This window comes from Saccostrea echinata, unplaced genomic scaffold, assembly GCF_033153115.1.
Source record: "Saccostrea echinata isolate AGI-Se365-2 ecotype Australia unplaced genomic scaffold, CSIRO_AGI_Sech_v1 ptg000002l, whole genome shotgun sequence".
In the NCBI taxonomy this organism is placed as follows: Eukaryota; Metazoa; Mollusca; class Bivalvia; order Ostreida; family Ostreidae; genus Saccostrea; species Saccostrea echinata.
The window spans coordinates 7923533-7943776 of NW_026889751.1; the positions used below are offsets into that span (position 1 = coordinate 7923533).

The 20244-nt window shown below is 33.7% G+C and overlaps 1 protein-coding gene across 1 annotated transcript in view; it reads left to right on the top strand.

Moving 5' to 3' along the window:
* The window catches only part of LOC133203964 (uncharacterized), a 44335-nt gene that overhangs the window by 12873 nt on the left and 11218 nt on the right, over window positions 1–20244 (top strand). The window contains exons 6-13 of the mRNA XM_061339759.1: window positions 783–912; window positions 1750–2030; window positions 2444–2702; window positions 6025–6263; window positions 6612–6741; window positions 7080–7274; window positions 15511–15669; window positions 16755–16923. Coding sequence (XP_061195743.1) covers window positions 783–912; window positions 1750–2030; window positions 2444–2702; window positions 6025–6263; window positions 6612–6741; window positions 7080–7274; window positions 15511–15669; window positions 16755–16923 — 1562 coding nt within the window. The remainder of the gene's footprint in view (window positions 1–782; window positions 913–1749; window positions 2031–2443; window positions 2703–6024; window positions 6264–6611; window positions 6742–7079; window positions 7275–15510; window positions 15670–16754; window positions 16924–20244) is intronic.

Consider the following 20244-nt stretch of genomic DNA (forward strand, 5'->3'; position numbering starts at 1 on the left):
AAAAATATTGTTTTGAATTTTTTTTAAAATTTTGTGAATAATCTTTTTTTAAAGCATATTTATCTGCTCCGTTTAATGTGCTACATTTACTGGTACGTCATTGTCTTTCTCTAAGATTGTTGTCAATTCATTGTTGGAGCCATATAATTCATCTTTGGTCATAATGGGATATATTTCTCCAGTAATTTGATTATGCCCAGTCTTATCAAAGCATATCTGATGGAGACTCATAAGAGTTTTATGTCATAAATATAAAACAAAGAGAAATAATATATTTTGTATGCCTTTTTTTTTTTCAAGTGCATGGTCAATAACAATTTGATGGATTCACTTTAGTAGAAAACCAATATACCATATTCTACTGATAGTGTAATCCATTGGTCTTTAAAAATTTTTATGTTGATTTGCTCCTTTCCAAATCAAAGTACACTAAAGATTTATGCAAAGATGTGCTGAGGAAAATCTACCAGCCTATTATTTATATCAAATTTGTTGTCTTTAACCTGGAGTGCTTGTTTTTATGGAAATAAATGGTTTGATTCTCTTTGCTATCTCTTTAAATTATACCACTTGAAAGTTAGCCAAATGTGTGTTTTTTTCAACCCGACTGCTATATGAACATATTAAAAGATTACCTATATGCACTTGAAGATTTTTCATTGTTCTCTTTTGCAGATGATGGTGTTAAATGTAATTTTCAGTTTTTCCATACAGCTGGTGTTAAATGTAATATTTTGTCTTTCAAGACAGCTAATGTTAAATGTGATATTTTGTCTTTCCAGACAGCATCTAGGAATGTGGTGTTGAAGAGGGAGATTCTGCTCCATAGTACTGAGTTCTGGCTGGTAGCCGTTACTGAGAATGGAACGGCCACGGATGTCCATTTTCAGGAGAACGACAAGCTTATCACAGGTTCTCATCAATAAAGACATTGTTATCAGTCATTAATCATTATAATCATTATAATCGTAACCCAATCCTCAATCATTATAATCATAAATCCTCAATTTATACAGTGGCGGATCCAGGATTTTTTAAAAAGGGGCCAAACAGATTAAGAGTCTGGGGACAAATAATTAATGCAATATCTAACAGCAACAAAAATGATATCTAACAGCAACAAAAATGATTTCTCAATCTTAATATGTATATTTTTGATAACAAAAGGGGAAGGGGGGGGGGGGGGGGGGGCTGCACCCCCCTAAACTAAATATGCAAGTGTTATATACAGTTGAACTTAGGTATCTCTGACTTCCATAAACTGAATACCATAGATATGTCGTAGTGAGTTTGAAGTTCCAATTACCTTCTCTCTGTGTAGTTTTACCTCAATATCTCAAATCCTCAAATATATTGAGGGGTTTTTTGTCAGTCCAATTGAGGTCAAGAGAAGTCTGACTGTATATACAGTGAAACACATGCTTATTATGAACTCCTTGTTAGGGTAAATCATGTTAAGTTACAAAGCAAATTAATGTTTCTGGATATAACAAATTACAGATAGTAATGAAGCATTTGGATGTGGTAGTTCACTTAAATCAAGTTTTAATGTATCTTCGTTTGAAATTGAATTAATTACTTGAAGGGTTTTTCTTTTGTTTGATACAGCATCAAGAATTGTATTAGTGGAAGGAGACTAAAATTGAAATCATAAGTCAATACAAACTAGAATATATTTATCTCATCACAAATATGGGCAATATTGAGTTGCAATTGATAATGAACAAAAAAAAATTTTTTCTTATGTAGAGGTGGTGTACCCTCCATCAGGTTCCTTAATTGCCAGTACAAACCGTGGATCCTCTGTCAACACGCCCATCCAGGTTAACTACACCATTACCGAGGACCCCCTGGATACAACTCTGTCCGCTCTTGTTCAGTGGTCCAACCCTCCCATCCCTCTTGGGGAGGGGGATGCTTACACAGTGACCTGGTTTATGGAGAATTGTCAGGTTTGGGATTATTCCCCACCTTGCGATCAACCAGCTGACCATTACTCTCACACAGTGTTTTATTCCAAGGACAAAGAGGTATCTAATTGGGGGGGATGCCAAAAAATATATTGTTAAAAAGAAGGAACATTTTGTGTTAAAAAATATAGTTCTGGCAGGTTGGGATAAACAAAAAGAATACTGTTCAATGTGTAAATTGTAATAAACTAGCTATAAAACAGCTAGGGTTACAGGGAGTTATGATTAAGTTTGATCTACATTTATGCAAAGAATTCTTCACAAGGTCTACTAATTTGTCATCCCATTCAAAACATCTGCATTGACTCTTAACTAAAATTTCTTATTCTTAAGAATTTTAATGAATAAAAAGAAATTTTCCCCTGATAATTCAATCCTCAATTCCGAATGATTTATTTGACATTGTTTCAAGCTGTGCCATTTTATGTTAATATCGTTTTTACCGTAAGATTTATTCTGTCTTTTTTTTTCAGCCCTCTTATGTCATCAAATCTCTGATGTATAACTCACTGTACAATGTTGTCGTCGAACTAAGCCTAGCAAGTCGGAAAACCAAGAAAAGGTGGTACGGAGAAGTGAATTTTAAGACGGAGCTCTGTGAAGAAGTGGACACAAAAACGTACACAAAATGTAACCATAACTACATTGTCAATCAAGGATCTGCCGTTACGGACCCAAATAAGGCTGGTAGTAGTTGGAGCACAAATACGGACACTGTGGATGATGAAGAAGGTATATTACTACTGACAAAGACTTACCTTGCAAGTTTTCAGCTTTTCATAATTTGTAGAAACTCTTGAATTACCTACGGGAAGTCATTTTAAAAAAAATTGTTAAATTGTATTGTAGCAAATTTTGAGTTATACATAGTTTTTCATGTTGAATCCATGGAAGGTAATTTACTCAGAATAGAAGAAAAGTTAATATTTACAGAATTTTTGTGTTTAACAGTTTAAAGGCTTTATACTGATTAGATCTAGCAAGTACCATGAATATTTTGTTTTAATTCTCCCAATGTCATTTAAGAATTTTGTTTGGGTTTGATTCTCTCTCTTTCTCTCTCTCTCTCTCTCCATTTTCCATTATAGGTGTCAGCTATAAGTCACTAAAGTGCAGACCGTGGTAATTTGTTTGACCTGTTAAAAGTTTAATTATTTTCTATAAGACTACATGCCTTATCACCACATAGGAAGCTGAGGCATCAGATAAAGCTCCAAGTGTAGAACAGCTCACTCTGCACTGTAATTACTGAGAGCAGTTCATAACAGGATATTTTTTTGAATCCCTTTGCTTTATCGCCTGTGAAGATAAGACAAAGTCACGGGGCTAACCTTCGAAATCCAGCCAAAATCTAGCACCTTGTTCTTGTACCCCTCAATAGAGATTCAGATAAATTCCCGTTTATCCCTAATTTTCACTAATTCCAAGGGAGGGGTTTGGATCTTTGGGTAAATTGCTTAATGCAGCTTTCGTTTTAAATCAAAACAAACAATTTTGTTTCTTGGAGATCTTAAAGATGTTTTCCATGTTTGATTCAAATCTGAGGAAGTGAGGGAGTAATGGATGGGAGAGGTTTTCTTCATCTCGAAAAAAGATCAGACCAAATCAAGTACATGTACCTGTGTCTAATAAATTCCCCTATCTCCTGCAGCTTTCTTGCATCAATGCTGTGTGGCACATTCAAAGATTTGTTCTCATATTGTACAGAACTTTTTTATTTTAAAATTTGGCAACTTTTTTATCAATTTTTTTTATAAAAATGTAAAGTTATCCTAATTAAGCTTTTGAAGATTTTATATAGGTATTGAAATAACATATAATACCTTCGAATTCCTGAACATCTTTGAAAGGAACAATTGTTGCTAAATCAGTATAAATTAAATATGAAATGGAAAATAAATTTGAGATAATTCTGATGTTCTAAGAAAAATTAAACTCTTAATCTGAGGTTTGGGTATGTACATTATCTATATTTGTATATGCACTATTTCATTATGCCAAAGATATTGTCATACTAAGTTAAGAAATTGAAATTGCCCTTTTTTTTTCAAGGGAGGTAATCAATTTTTTTCCTTCCTTATGTACAGTGTGTATGTATGTAATATTTCAAAGAGAGGACAAAGAGAACACACATGCATTGAAGGCGGTATTGATCTATCATAAAACCCATAAATCAGTCAAAATATCTCATATACAAGACAAATCTTGAGGGAGGAAGTAACTGGTATGTGAAAGTTATTCAAGTACACTATTAGAAATGATGTATACACATTGTCAGTATTACTGTATTACGTACAGAGGCGATAAAAAACAAATAAAGCTCAGCAAGAAAAATCAACATTAATAATTAAAAAACTCGGTTAAGTTTCCTCGGCATCAATCACTAGATCGCAAATGAGGAGGATTTTGTATGTGGATGTAAGACAAGAAACGATGCTTCATCTAAGGGGTATTGCTATGATTTTAGTAATGCCACCTTTTCCCCCCTTCTTATAAGAATTGTCGACAGTATCTCTGATGTTTGATTCTAAACAATCTCATGCCTAAAGAATATGTGATATAAAAATCTAACACCCACTGAGGAAAGAAAATAATACTGAGATCACCATCAATTTTTGGCACCTTCTGAAATAGCATTACGTCAGTGGTACTGTATATTGTTTTTATAATGATGTACCCCTTCCCTGCAGATTAACGTCGTCTGCAAAATCTTTTTTTCCTTCCATTATTTTTAATATTGTAAAGCAGGCTTCTGTTTTGAAGATAATAACGTACATGGTTGAAGCTTAGGTAAAGGAAAGAATAAGAATGTATGTTCATAAATAACTAAACCCTATCTAAGCAGTTGAAAGGGAATTCATTTCTCTTATCTGATACCAAGGAATTTTCTTCAAGAAAAGAATCAACAGAATACATTTAAATGACGTAGCAGGTTTCAGACGGCATTTAGGGCATCAAAATCGCTGTATTGCATGCTAAACAATAATTCTGAATAAAGACTGTAACTTTGTGAATCTCAAGGCATTGCTAATATTAGAATTGTAAATAAACACAATCAGACATAGAGTTTAGGTCCCCCCTGTAGCTGCATTATCGGACTATGTTATCTATTATTAACTATTTTGTCTCCACGAGTCCGGTGGAAATGAGTCCCACAATTCCTTGACAGCGTATATTATTGCATGTCATCTTTTTTTGTTTATGACGGTCTTGCATGTTGGATTAGAAAAATAAATGCATAGGATTAAGGATTAGTGAACTTAAAGATTTTCAAACCCAGTAGCCCCTGGTTGCATCCTGTCTTGATATGATAAGTGTATATATCTGTTGCCTCCTTAAAGAGTGCGTTCTCCATCTTTAGACCCTGGTTCCACTGAACTCAGATGACGTAGAGACCATCATGAAATCCACTCACGTAGACTTCCCGTATACTTACACTGCACTTCCTCCCCGCATTGTTTTATCTGATATTGCTCTTTACATACAATCATGAATTAGATTCTCACTTAGAAAGGGAGTTTTTTCCTACTTTTAAAGTACAATGCATGACCAAACACCTGACATTGTTCTCAGTTAAAGATATCTACTGGAACTTATTCAGTGATGTTACTGATTACACTGTTGTTAGGCCAGAAGTGAAGATTAAAAAAAAAAAGAATAGAAGATTTTAACCCAGTTACATTTATTGAACATCAGAATTAATATAAGTGGTACAGAGTTTAAATTGCTTTTTCTGGTCTTACACACTGTTTTTTTTTTTTAATTCATAGATCAAATCCCAAGACAATTAATGCAGTTTCTTTAATTTACACATGCACATGCCATAGTATATATAGGGTAGTAATGTCAACTGCAGATTATCCCACCACAACAAAATGAATTTTTTAATGTAAAAATAACATTTGCAATAACACCTCTCCTTCCTTTTCCCAACAAAGTAACAGTTTGATCTGTTACTGTAAGTTTTCTTGGACACTTTCTATTAAAACCTCTTCGCTTATGTAGTTAGTTAAAAAAGAAGAATTTTTAAAATAAATATGGCTTTCTTTTTCAGACCCTTTGGTTTGGTACCTAAACATTGTATCCATGACATATGATATTGATACCGATCGTGTGACAGCAAACGTCTCCTGGACAGTGCCGTACAATACATCATACATACGAGGTTACTCGGTAGCCTGGAAACTTGTAGATACAGACTCCTATAAGCTGGACTCAAGCTACAAACACACAGTCACCAACCAGAGCTATTATGTGATGTCCTTAGACCCCAATAAGGAATATGAAGTTCAGGTATGTATTTACTTATTTTCATTTGATTTTGCAAAGGACAAACATTGGAAGCCAATAGTGAGGAAAAAATGGCTTATGACTGGTCTTGACTTGAACTCAAGGTCATTTAAACAAGGTCAGAAGGATGTGGTATGTCATGCGTTTTGCAACATAATTGCTACCAACAGCAAATTAAAAATTGCAGTGGTGATGGTTGGGGAAGGGGGGAGGGGGTTACGGGGTTATTATTTTGTGAGCTGATCCTCAGTACTTCTAGTCTGTTTATGAAAAATGAAATCTTACTAGTAAGAACTACAAAGATATTGAGGAAATCTTTGTTATGATTTCAATGTTTATTTTTAATTTTAGGTGGTACCTGTTTTCAAAGATAACAATGAGGGCTCCTTCATAGGAAACAACCAGGAGAGTGAACGTTTGATCTTTAACACTACGTGGTACAAGTCCATGCCTCCAACTCCCAGAACGGGGATGAGAAGAGGTACAGTCACGCACAGTTATAAAGAATATGCTTAGAAAAAAAATTACACTTACAGTCACACTTACAAAGAAAGTGATTTTCATTCCCTGTAGTTTTAAAAAAAATATTTTGCTAAGTTTTGGACGTTCCTCATGTCATGTGTAGACAAAGTTTCATAATGCGCTAATGCATGTCATTCAGTTTATCTGCAAAGCCTTCCTTGTTATGACAATATGAAAGTCCAAAATTTAAATTCAGTGCTTAATTGATTATTATGTACTACATTTATATGATGTACATGTATTACCATTTTTTCATTCTTTGTGTCAAAGAGGAAAATTCTGTTCTACATTTTGCAGATCAACCAACAGTCAAGCAATCCAAAATGCAGGGGGTTCTGGATAAGGTGATCATTGGGATTGCGATGATAGCCAGTATTACTCTACTTGGACTCATCATGCTCTTTGTGTACAAGAAACGCCATAGCTTCAAAGACATTATAATCACCAAGTCAACTGTCGCCAAGAGCAACAGCTACAAGTCCAACGTGGGATGTAAGAACCATTTTCTCATTAATGTTTTGATATTTTTTTGTCATTGCCAACTTGTCACATACTGTAATTGGCAAAAAAGACTAGTATGAGTAGGAAATTAGAAAAAAGAAAGTGGAAGGGGGTGGGGGGTGGAAAAGGTTGTTTTATGCATTCTCTTGAAAAGATTGTTTTATGCAATCTCTTTTACTTCAATAGGTTTCTGAAAGGAGTTTAAATCAATTCACTATGAAATATGAGGGGTGATCAAAAAGTTCGTGAACTAATTGAATTACTTCCATAAAAGAAATAAAATTAGGTTTTGGTGTTTATTATTTTTTAAATAAGTCCTTTCCGATTTAATGCACATCTGCCTCCGTTCTGCCCATGCGCGAATCACGTGATCCAGGAGGTCATGTGACATGCTCCGTAGCGTTCTGTTCACAGAAGTTAAAAGATTTTTCCGAGTCTCATATTTCTTACCATCCAAGTTATTTTTTATAACAAGAATAGTCCATTTGTCACAAATGGCCAAATCTCGGCAATAGGATGGTTGGATAAGGATATCTTTTCCCAGAATGAGCATGGTAACCATCACAACCCGACTCCTTTGTCTTGGATGCGTTCTTTAGCCATTGTGGATAAAGTATGTGCGCCTTGTTTTTATCATATCTCATATGTTTAAAGTCTAATGTAAATGATATTTTAGGGATTTAATAATTATATTATTGTTAAGATATTCAACTATTTCTCTAACTATAACTTGGTGATCTTTCATGACAAATTGCTCAACTTAGGACATATCTATTCCCCAGCTTACTTTCATTGGGCACTAGAACAAACGTCATTTTTAACCATCTCCCTTCCTTCAATTAATGATTGAACTTTTGGCAAGTCTTTTGTCCTCATAAACCTTCTACAAATTTTTATACACTACTGCAAAGGAATTTCCAAGATATTCATTAAACTTTAAAGCCATTCATTGCTCGAGTCAGACTGAGTCAACCATTTTTAGGTCACCTGAGTCACTCAGGTGACCTATTGCTATCTGTTTTCGTCCGTCGTCGTGCGTCGTCCGTCGTGTGTTAACATTTGAACATTTTCAGCTTCTTCTCTGAAACCGCTGAACCAATTTCAGCCAATTTTAGCATATGGCATCTATGTGTAAAGGGAAACAAAATTTGTGAATTTCATGGTCCCTACCCCCCTGGGACCTGAGGGATGGGGCTAAAACCACCAAAAATAATGCAATCTTTAAAAATCTTCTTCTTTTCTCCTGGACATTAAGCAGTCAAACTGTTGGCATCATTGTAATAAGCATTGAGCCCTCTACCAAAATTGTGAAATTCATGGCCCCAGGGTCAGGGGTTCTGGCCCCAGGGTGGGGCTATATAGATCATATAGTGAAAGTGCATTATTTCTTTGAAAATCTTCTTCTCTGCTCTTGACTATTAAATAAAGTAACTAAGTACATAGTTATAAAGAGCAAGAGTGCCTCTTCCAAAATTGTGAATTTCATGGCCCCAGGGTCAGGGGTTCTGGTGTTAGGGCAGGGATCTTTTGATTATATAGTGAAAATGCATTAATTCTTTGAAAATCTTCTTCTCTGCTCTTGACTATTAAATAAAGTAACTAAGTACATAGTTATGATGAGCAAAAGTGCCTTTTCAAAAATTGTGAATTTCATGGCTCCAGGGTCAGGGGTTCTGGTGTTAGGGTGGGGCTCTATTGATTATATAGTGAAAATGCATTAATTCTTTGAAAATCTTCTTCTCTGCTCCTGGATATTTAATAAAGTAACTAAGTACATAGTTATGATGAGCAAGAGTACCTCTTTTAAAATTGTGAAATTCATGGCCCCAGGGTCAGGGGTTCTGGTGTTAGGGCGGGGCTCTATCGACTATATAGTGAAAATGCATTAATTCTTTGAAAATCTTCTTCTCTGCTCCTGGGTATTATTTAAACAAACTAAGTGCATGGTTATGATGCATAAGGATGCCTTTTTAAAAATTGTGAATTTCGTGGCCCCAGGGTCAGGGGTTCTGGTGTTAGGGCGGGGCTCTATTGATTATATAGTGAAAATGCATTAATTCTTTGAAAATCTTCTTCTCTGCTCCTGGGTATTATTTAAACAAACTAAGTGCATGGTTATGATGCATAAGGATGCCTTTTTAAAAATTGTGAATTTCATGGCCCCAGGGTCAGGGGTTCTGGTGTTAGGACGGGGCTCTATTGATTATATAGTGAAAATGCATTAATTCTTTGAAAATCTTCTTCTCTGCTACTGGAGATTATTTAAACAAACTAAGTGCATGGTTATGATGCATAAGGATGCCTTTTCAAAAATTGTGAATTTCATGGCCCCAGGGTCAGGGGTTCTGGTGTTAGGACAGGGCTCTATTGATTATATAGTGAAAATGCATTGATTCTTTGAAAATCTTCTTCTCTACTACTGGAGATTATTTAAACAAACTAAGTGCATGGTTATGATGCATAAGGATGCCTTTTCAAAAATAGTTAATTTCATGGCCGCAGGGTCAGGGGTTCTGGTGTTAGGGCGGGGCTCTATTGATTATATAGTGAAAATGCATTGATTCTTTGAAAATCTTCTTCTCTACTACTGGAGATTATTTAAACAAACTAAGTGCATGATTATGATAGGCAAGGATGCCTCTTCCAAAATTTTTAAATATATGACTTCAGTTTTTGGGGTTCTTGAGGAGAGGGGGGGGGGGGCTCTTTTGATTATCTTGTGAAAAAGCATTAATTCTGTTAATTAATCATTAATTAATCCTGTCTGCTCCTTAGTGTTGAGCTGATAAATAAATTGCTTAGCTATGATGAAAATGGGAGCTTCGAACAGAATTTTTAAATCTTGTGATCCTAGGGTCAGGGGTTCTGGCATAACGAGGGGGGGGGAGGCTTTTGATAATATAGTGGAAAAGTGTTAATTCTTTGAAGTCCATAGTTATAATGATGAGGGTAACTCTTCCAAATTTGTAAATTTCTTGACCCTTGGTCTTGGGTTCTGGTGTTAGGGTAAGGCTTTGTTGAATCTGTAGTGAAAATGCATTGTACCTGTGAAATTCTTCTCTGCTTCTGGGCATATCAGAAGCAAACTGAGTAAAAGTTTAAATGATATAAGTAAGCATATTTCTACCAAATTTTTGAACATCTGGACCATTCGTCTAAGCATTCTGGTCCTGGGCAGGGCTCTATTAATTTGTATTCTACTGAGAGAAGTTATTCCCCTTTTCCATTCACCTTTGATAATTAATCACTGCAAATAATGTATTTGAAAGGTTAATAGAATAAGATAATTATGCAAGAATGTTTATCGTATAATACTATAATTCAAAAAGTACTTTCTTAGTTTTAATAATCAGGTAGACCTGTAAGTAATAGATAAATAAAAATGAGACAAAAATAACTTATCTTATTAAAAGTTCTTCAAAGACCATAAGAGAGGTCAATGCTAGAGGTCTTAATATGGGTTTAAAAATAGTACAGAAGCACTAATAGTTTGTTAATCGTCTGCATGGTGATAGTGTTAAGTGGGGGACAGATTAGAACTTAATTTATGAGTTGATACTGAATACTAGACTAATTATTTTGTTGATCCTGATCTTCCTACTTCTCTTGTTTTAGGGCAACAAAGCTTCATCTATCAGTGTATTTAACTTCTAAATTGTTGTATTATACTCAGGTGACCGTTAAGGCCCTTGGGCCTCTTGTTTGTCACAAGTCATCTACATATTGATGTCATTTTCACAATGTGACATCACAAACATGGAGCAAACATAACGTAACATCTGCTATCTATAGAACATGTTTATGACTATGTGTATGCCAAATTTCATTTTGATCTGAATTGTGTTTTTGTAAATATAGAGATAGTTTGCAAACTTTTTGATCACCCCTCATATAGATATATGTATAAAAGATACTTATCTTCTTTTTTTATGCCCCGCCATGAATATGGCCGGGGCATATAGTGTTTGTCATGTCCGTCTTCCGTCCTTCCGTCCTTCCGTCCTTCTGTCCTTCCGTCTGTCCTTCCGTCACACTTTGCGTTTAGCTCTGTTCAAAGCTCAGTTTCAAAGAAACTATCCAAGATATTTTTATCAAACTTCATATGCTGATAGATATTGATGAGGGCTATGCAACTGCATCAACATTTTTTGACCTTGACCTTTCCTTTGACCTTGACCTCACTTTTCTTAAATTAGTGTTTAGCTCAGTTTTAAAGATACCATTCAAGATAGTGTAATCAAACTTCATATGTTGATACATACTGATGTAAGCTATTCAATTGCATCAACATTTTTTTGACCTTGACCTTTATTTTGACCTTGACCTCACTTTTCTTAAATTAATGTTTAGCTCTGTTTTAATGAAACCATTCAAGATATTTTTAACAAACTTCATATGCTGATACATACTGATGAGAGCTATTCAACTGCATCAACATTTTTTGACCTTGACCTTTCCCTTGACCTTGACCTCACTTTTCTTAAATTAGTGTCAAACTTCATATGCTGATACATACTGATGAGAGCTATTCAACTGCATCAATATTTTTTGACCTTGACCTTTCCTTTGACCTTGACCTCACTTTTCTTAAATTAGTGTTTAGCTCAGTTTTAAAGAAACCATTCATAATATTTTCATCAAACTTCATATGCTAATACATACTGATGTAACCTTTTCAACTGCATCAACATTTTTTGACCTTGACCTTTCCTTTGACCTTGACCTCACTTTTCTTAAATTAGTGTCAAACTTCATATGCTGATACATACTGATGAGAGCTATTCAACTGCATCAATATTTTTTGACCTTGACCTTTCCTTTGACCTTGACCTCACTTTTCTTAAATTAGTGTTTAGCTAAGTTTTAAAGAAACCATTCATAATATTTTCATCAAACTTCATATGCTAATACATACTGATGTAACCTTTTCAACTACATCAACATTTTTTGATCTTGACCTTTCCTTTGATCTTGACCTCACTTTTCTTAAATTAGTTTCTGAATCAAACGTCATATGCTGATACATACTGATGTAAGCTATTCAACTGCAGCAATATTTTTTGACCTTGACCTTTCCTTTGACCTTGACCTCACTTTTCTCAATTTGTGTTAAAATGTTGCATTACTAATATACCCTTGGCGGGGCATTCATGTCCTATGGACATATTTCTAGTTTTTTAAAGAAATAAAAACTACAAAATTATTTAAACCTTAGAAGTAACCATTGTAAACTAACCATACTAATGAGTTTGGTATATGTATAACTTTTTGAACTTGCATTGTAATGGTTAACAAAATTAACACTGCTACGGAAAGTAGAAATTTTGATATCAAATAGGTTAATTATGTAATATTTGATATATTTCAACATTCATGGGTTATCAGAAATTGATGAAATATGAAAATTGGATCAAGTCAATTATACATGTATAATTAATCATATTCATATAAAACATGCTTCATCTCAATAATTACAGAAATACATTGTGTGTAAAAATGATTTTTACTTTTACAAATGTGGCATTTACCGAGTTCTGACACTTATTTTCTTAAACTGACTTCAAAGTTCACACTTTGAGAAGTAAACAAGATAAGAAGTATCGTCTAAAGAAGAATTCATCAAACTTCATCGCATGCTTTCCTGTATCTCAGAAATATTCAATGTATGTAAGAATGGTTATTTATGTTTACACTGCAGACATGCTACGGAAGATGAACTAGGTTTCCTCATCTGCAATTGATGAGTTTGCTGTTGAACTTCGATATTTTCTTTCTATGTAAATTAGATGATGAATTTTAATTTTCTAGAGCTATTAATTAGGGATATTGATGGTTGATCCTAATTGTTGGATTTATATGTGCCCTACTTTACTTTGAAATTCATATTTCATCCGAGTTTTAAGAGATTTTTTTATGAACATTTGTACCAAGGAACAAAGTTTTTGCAGATGAGAAGATATTATGAAATCATTTCAAAACACAAATGGAATAGGTGAAAGTTACAGAAAATATTATCGACAAAGATTCAGACAAGGCATATAATTCTTTGAAGATCATAAATTTCATTAGAGAAAAGAAAAAGGCAAGAAAAATAAGAATCCTGGCAATTAAAAGTAAGACACAAAGAAAAAAAATGACATTTTCTTTTATAAAACTTGAAAAGTCAACACTTCATCACACATCTAGATTAACTTCTACTTGATTTTCTATATCTGTGACAGTCTGCAGTCAGGAAAACAGGAACTGTCTATTTCTGGAGGAAAGGATCAGGTGCTTTCTGTGTTGCCCGTCTTAATATTTTTCTCAGTTGAGAGAAAAAAATTAGAGATTCCTTTGTTGTAATTGAAGTCCTCTTGTTCTGGGATTGTGATCATTCTGTTACAAAAGATGCTACACTTCAAGCATCTAAGCATGGCCAAACCCTGTTGGTTAGATCATATATTGTGGCAATTTGAGCTCAGATTCTGTTGAAGGAATTTTCATTTTTTTGCCATACATCCATTGTTTGTGTGGGGCAACAGATTTCCTAACAAGTTTTTTTCTCTAGGTATTATTTGTTCTTCTTTTTTTTTCTTCCTTTTTTTTTTTGTGGTCTTTTGAATATTCTTAATGAGAAAGCTTTGAAAGTGTATATAAGTGAATTCATTACTAAGTCTTAGGCATTATTTTTCTCGTTTTTTATTCACGCAGCTCAATGTAATTAATTTTGCTCACACTGTTTGGAAGGGGTCAGTGCATTATGCACAAGAATTAGGTTACTGGTGATTTGTTTGTTTGTTTTTTTCATATAAATGTATATAAATCTTCCCAACCTGTATCCTAAAAAGTAATAATTCAAAGGTTAAAAGTTTTAGGGGATATTCTAACCAGACAGACTCTTGATGGATAGGAGCTTAAAAATCGTGTCTCACCACCTTAAGATCAAAGTTTTGATTTCAGCAAGAAAGTATTACAGAAATTAATCTTGTGCCTTCATAAAGAGGATACAAATCACGTTTCTCATCCAACCATGTTTTTGGCACAGGGCCTTATTAACAGAATTCAGGTGCTTTGGCTCTCCAGTTCCTTTTCCTGCTCGTGTAATTTTACACGAATTTAATTGTCTTGAATTTGGTGGATCCTGGAGAGCAGAGGAAGTTCTCGCTTCAGTTTTCTCCCTTTGATTTTGGCAGCGACTGATAAAGGTGACCTAAGTCACCTAGAAGCATGTTGATTTTAGTGTTCTTTCTACAAAAAGAACTTTCTTTTATTATGTGATAATTATAGCAGAATCTTTTAAAACTTTGACTTCTGTGGGGGTTTTTTTCTTCTTTTTTTTTTTCAACTTAATATATTTTTTTTATTTTAGGGAAAAAAATGATACTGATTTTGAAATATCTTTAGGAAAAAAATTAACTGGGTGTTTTCAAAATTTCTTTAAAATTATGTTTTTGAGCAATTATAATTGTCGAAATCAATGGGTAGTTATTTTTGCTTGTTAGAAACATATTAGACACTGAGCATTGCAAATTATTATGTCTTTCTCACAATTGTTTGTTTGAAAACATGGGGAAAAAATTGGAGTAAGCCTGGCACATTCTCATTAGTTTCCTCACTTTCTTCCTTAATCACTAAATACCCACAAATGATTATTCAAGAAGCACAAACAAGGGTTTTCATTTACGCAAGTCTGCTTGAACAACATTGAAAAACACACCAAGTTTTCAGATCTTAATTGAGTATAGTTTAAAAAAAGTCGGCAGCAATATTTAAGTAAATCCCACATTAATGGTGTAAGAAAATAATGGTCATCAGTTGAGTTAGTCGGGAAAGCTTGAGAAACTCTGTTTCATCATCAATTTCCATCAGTGTGTTTAATAACTTTCAATAAGAAAATTATATAACATAGTAATACACTAAATTTCATGATGATTTGTTGAACAGGAATAGGAATGATATATATATAACTCCCATGATTGACTTTCAAATTCAGATATAAAATTTATTGGCTATAAGTTTAAAACAGGGACAATATAGAGAAAATTTGTTTTTTAGTATTTCCATGGAAAACTAATTATCCTAATGATGACTTATAATACAAGTTATCAAGGATACTTTTATATAATGAAGTGCATCAAACAGCCTAATGCCGATCAAAAGCAATATCATTTAGAATACACAAGTTAACAATTAAATGATACAAATACACAAGGTGTTTTTTTTTCTGTACTTTTTCTTTATTTTACAGGTAAGGTAGATTATTCTAATCAGTTACTGGTGATTAGCGATGAGTGGGAGTTGGATCCTCGCCTCCTCAAATTCAGCAGTCCTATTGGCCAGGGGGCATTTGGGAAAGTGGTAACTGGTTACTATGAGAACCAAAGAGTAGCCATCAAATTAGTGAGAGGTGAGGCTGGTCACCATATAGAATTAGCTCAGAATCAATTTTTATGTTTCCTTTGTATATAAAATTTCTGGTAGGAACCAATATTGGTAGATTTCGTGGGTCACGCTTTACATCCCCGCGAACAATAACTTTGTCAGTGTCTCCATAGAATCTTCTGTATATATATATATATATATATATGTATAAGTTATCCACAAAATCACTGTTCACATCCCCATGAACCAGTTAAAGTGAGTTGTCCATGAACATTGACCCGACCCCAATGAATTAAAATGATTCTCTAGTATATTAAAAACAAGCAATATTAAAGTAACTTGCATTTTCAGATAAGACTCAAAAGGTCTTATTTGTTCAGCTACTTATAATACACCTTTATCTAAAATGTCATTGAAATCCATAAACTTTTTGCAAGTTTTGAAGCAAGGCAGTAAATGGGTAAAAATATGACCTAATAACAACTAGGGACAAATAGATAAAAATTTCTCTGCCCATGGAAAAAAAAATCCTCTGTTTAGTTGCTTTTTTCTTTTCTTTTTTCTTTTTTTTTTTTTTTTTTACATTAACAGTAGTTTTAAATCATTTGAGGAAACAGGTGTACGAGTGGTAGAAATAAGATAGGGATATACAGATAATTTTTAAATAAATGACATACAACACAGTCTAAATGATCCAGTGGAAGATTACAAAATGATGATTGTGAACTAGTAACCTGGAAGATGTGCCTCAATGCATTTGTTCCTATCTTTTTTTTTCCTTGTTCAAAGATAAGAAAATCTTATCACAAGAGTTTGATTTTGATAGTTATTGTCACGTTTACAATTTAGTCATTTTTATGTTTACTATCTTAAAGGAGTAAAACTTTAATACAAGAAAGCTAGGTTATACTCGAATGTATGTGAGCTTAAATGAATACATAGTCTTTCAAAAAGAATATTACATGTATATTTACTCTTCAATATCTCATGTAAAATGGTATGAATGCAAGGAAAAACATGATTCAGAAAACTGTATGAAATAAATAAAGATGTATATTTTTTACTTGATGGTTTTTTTCCCACAAAACATTTAATTGTTGAACTTTACAGATAGTGCACCCTTATCCTACAAAGAAGATCTTTTGGCTGAGATCAACTTGATGAAAAGAATCGGTTCTCACCCAAATATTGTGTCCATGTCAGGGGCCTGCACTCTGTCAGAACCCATAGCTTTGGTGATGGAATATGTCCCCTATGGAAACCTTCAAAATTTTCTGAAGTAAGTACCAATCAAGCTATTTGTTAAGACATTCTTGGCTATTGGGGTTGATCAACAGTTTGTTTATTTTTTTATTTATTTATTTATTTTTTATTTTTTGTTTGTTTGTTTGTTTGTTTTTGTTTTGTTTTGTTTTGTTTTGTTTTTTTTTGGATGCATGCATTGCAGTTTTATTTGTTTATGATTTTTCATTGGTCAGTGTATTTTAATAGTGCAAAATGTGCTTTAAAAATGTTAACTTTATGTGCATTTATGAAAGAACAGAATACATATAGTTGCATTATAAATGATGACTTAAATGATGCTGACCATGACTCTTAAATTATTCTTGGAAGATTCTTTAGGCAGTAATTGGACATGGCATCTTTGTCTGTAGACTATCTCACTCCGGGAGTGTTCCACTTAAGTACTTTGTTGAAAATTCATTACTAATTTAAATGTATCATTTGAGACCTGGGTCCACTCTAAAAAGAGAAGCTACCTTTGAAAATGTCTTTGATAATTCCTGCCTAGAAGGGGGTCTCCCTCTCAAGTCAAAGTCTGTGGATATATTGGATGTTTGAAGGTATTGATTCTCAAAGGCAGCAACTCATATTTGTTTCATTAACTGGGACCTGAAATAAAAGAAACTGTAAAAAAGCAATAAGACCCCTACCCAGGGAATTTCTCCAATATGGTTCAGGTGAACTTAAGAATGTGGGTCAGTGAAGGTGATTGATGAGGTAATTGTAATTGAACTGAGGCATTTTTAATTAAGCAAACACACAGTTGTAATTCAAATTATCTGTTGTGCAGTACTGAAAAGTAATAGAAAAGTGGCACTTGCAGTAATTAAGGGAATAGAAACAAGGAAAGGTTCTGTATTTGAGGTGCCTTATCTATGGCAGATTACCCCACTTTCATATTGCAAAAGCTCAGCCACTGAAATCCAGCCTGGTGCAGTATATGTTAAAGCAACACTGGTTATCCCCTACTGTTTGACTGCTCTGCTGAGCCAGACAGGCAAAGAACCCTGCCTTGATGCACAATTCTGATATCAAAATAATTTTTAGCAGATACATTATACAGGATACATCAGCAGATTACATCCTAATCAGCCATATGATTATGCTAGGGGGTTATATGGTGGTGTGCAGTTTTTTTGCCTTTCTCTGTTTTGCACTTGGGGCCATTATCACCACAGCAGGCCATACCAGTAACACATGACCCTATAGCTGATAATATTGCCCTCCCCCCCTGCAGGGCTCGGTGAAAACCTGATGGCCATCTGATTTTTCCTGGCTTGAGATTTTTATATTGTAATTTTTTAACACTTTCCCTAAATAATTTATGTGTTTTTTGACTGATGCCTATAGTGGCTGCTTTTATCTTTTTAGAAGGGGTAGGGTTAATTGATCTGAAAATAAGAGGGAAGGGTGATATTTGTTGAGTTGCATGTAAAAGCTAACATGAAATAAACATACTACATGTCAAATTTACAAATCCTAGTAAAATGGTCATTAGCACTGTATTCAGGATCTGGAAGTCAAAGAACTATCATAAAGAAGAGAAATAAATGTTTTGTTGAAAAATCTTTAAAACATTGAAGTTAAGAATTGGAAATTTATGTCTAAGAGAAGCTAGAAAGTCACCAAGGCCAAATTATGGTTCTGTGCCAAGAATGACCTTGTGTTGTATGTTGAAGGACAGATGTGGCATGGAGTACATTACTATACATCCTGTCATCTAGCACTATACCTAAAAAAAAAACACAAGTCAGCCAAAGCTTATCTTGTATAGTGGGGTTCTGGTTTCTTTAGATTTGAGTTGTAAACTTCCTTCAGTTCATCATCTTACACCAAGGTCACTTAAACTTGTCAAACCATCAATTTACAAGGGTATAGGGTGGTGTAACTTAGACCACCTGGGTAATTTCAACTAGTCATGAGTACGGTACTTTTCAGTATTTGGTTTAAGAACTATATTTTTGTACGAAGAATTACTTTATGCAAAAATAAATTGCATTTTTTTTTTATCTATTGTTGATCATACGTTTATTTTCTTCAGCAATAGTTGTTTAATGGAATATTTATATATGACAGTATCCAAGAAGAGGCTTCAGCAACCATTGTTCATGAATACATGTAAAAGTCTTAACATAAATTTGTTATTGATGACAGGCTCTGTGTATTTTGAGCAAGAAATTCCCCCAGCTTTTACAGTAAAATTAGATTTTCTTTAATGAAGCATTTTTATGCATCTCTAGGGATTAATATCCCTAAGTTGAAGTCATGAATAGGACTCAGTTCTACTTGAGAGTTGCCATTGATTCTGATTTTAGAATTATATTTTTCAGTTGAGAGCAATTGGTTCTTAATTGGTGTAAATGGGTTCACTGAAGACTAAAAACTTTCAAATCTAACATTTTATTTAGGAAATGCATGAAATTTGCATAACGAAACTTGCAGGGGATCTTTAAAAAAATACCTTTCCAAATGCTTTGCAATTTAAGAAAATAAATTCAATAAAATTCAAAAAATAAAGAGTTCCAAGAAGACATAGGTCTCTGAACTTGAAAATGTAGTTGCAATCTTTGAACTTTTGAAACAGAATGCCACTCAGAGAACTACTTAGTATAATTTATATACAATGAAATGTACATATGGTACATAAATCTGCATGTCCTTGGAATAGCCTGTATCCATTTATACATTACATGTATTGGCCAGATATTTCTGTTGATTGCCCAGATTATTTAGAGTAGGAAAAGACTCAGAAAGTGTTTTAACTGAACATAAATTGATGGGATCAGTAAATCTTAGCTGTAGGCAGATGTACAGTAATTTGGCAACGGTGCCTGTTTGTTTGCGTATATTGTCAGGTGGAAGGTAGCCATCGTCTATTATATTCCTGTCATAATTTTGTCTGTGAAAAAATTTTTTTTATGCAGAAGATGTTCCTGTGTTATCTTTATAGCTTCTGATCATGGGAGCCCCTAATTTCATGCATAGTTAGAAATTATGCATTGTCTGTAGGGCTCCTCTGTTTTAATCAATCTGGTTCCAGAATAATTAGCTTTCATTTTACCTTTAACAATTGGCAATGTATTTATGGCGAAGGAATTGTTTTTGACTTGTTTCAGAAAAGTGATTGAAAGTATTTTTTCAGAAAGATAATGAAAAGCAAAAATGCTGAAGTAATTGTTCTTGAAGGTTCAACAAGTAATTAAGCATGGGTAAAACATTTTGGCTTAACCCTCGGTTTTTTTTTTTTTTTTTTTTTTTTTTTTACTATGCACTTTAATGACTGTGCAGCCATGTTTTGCATGGTTGAGGAGTTTTG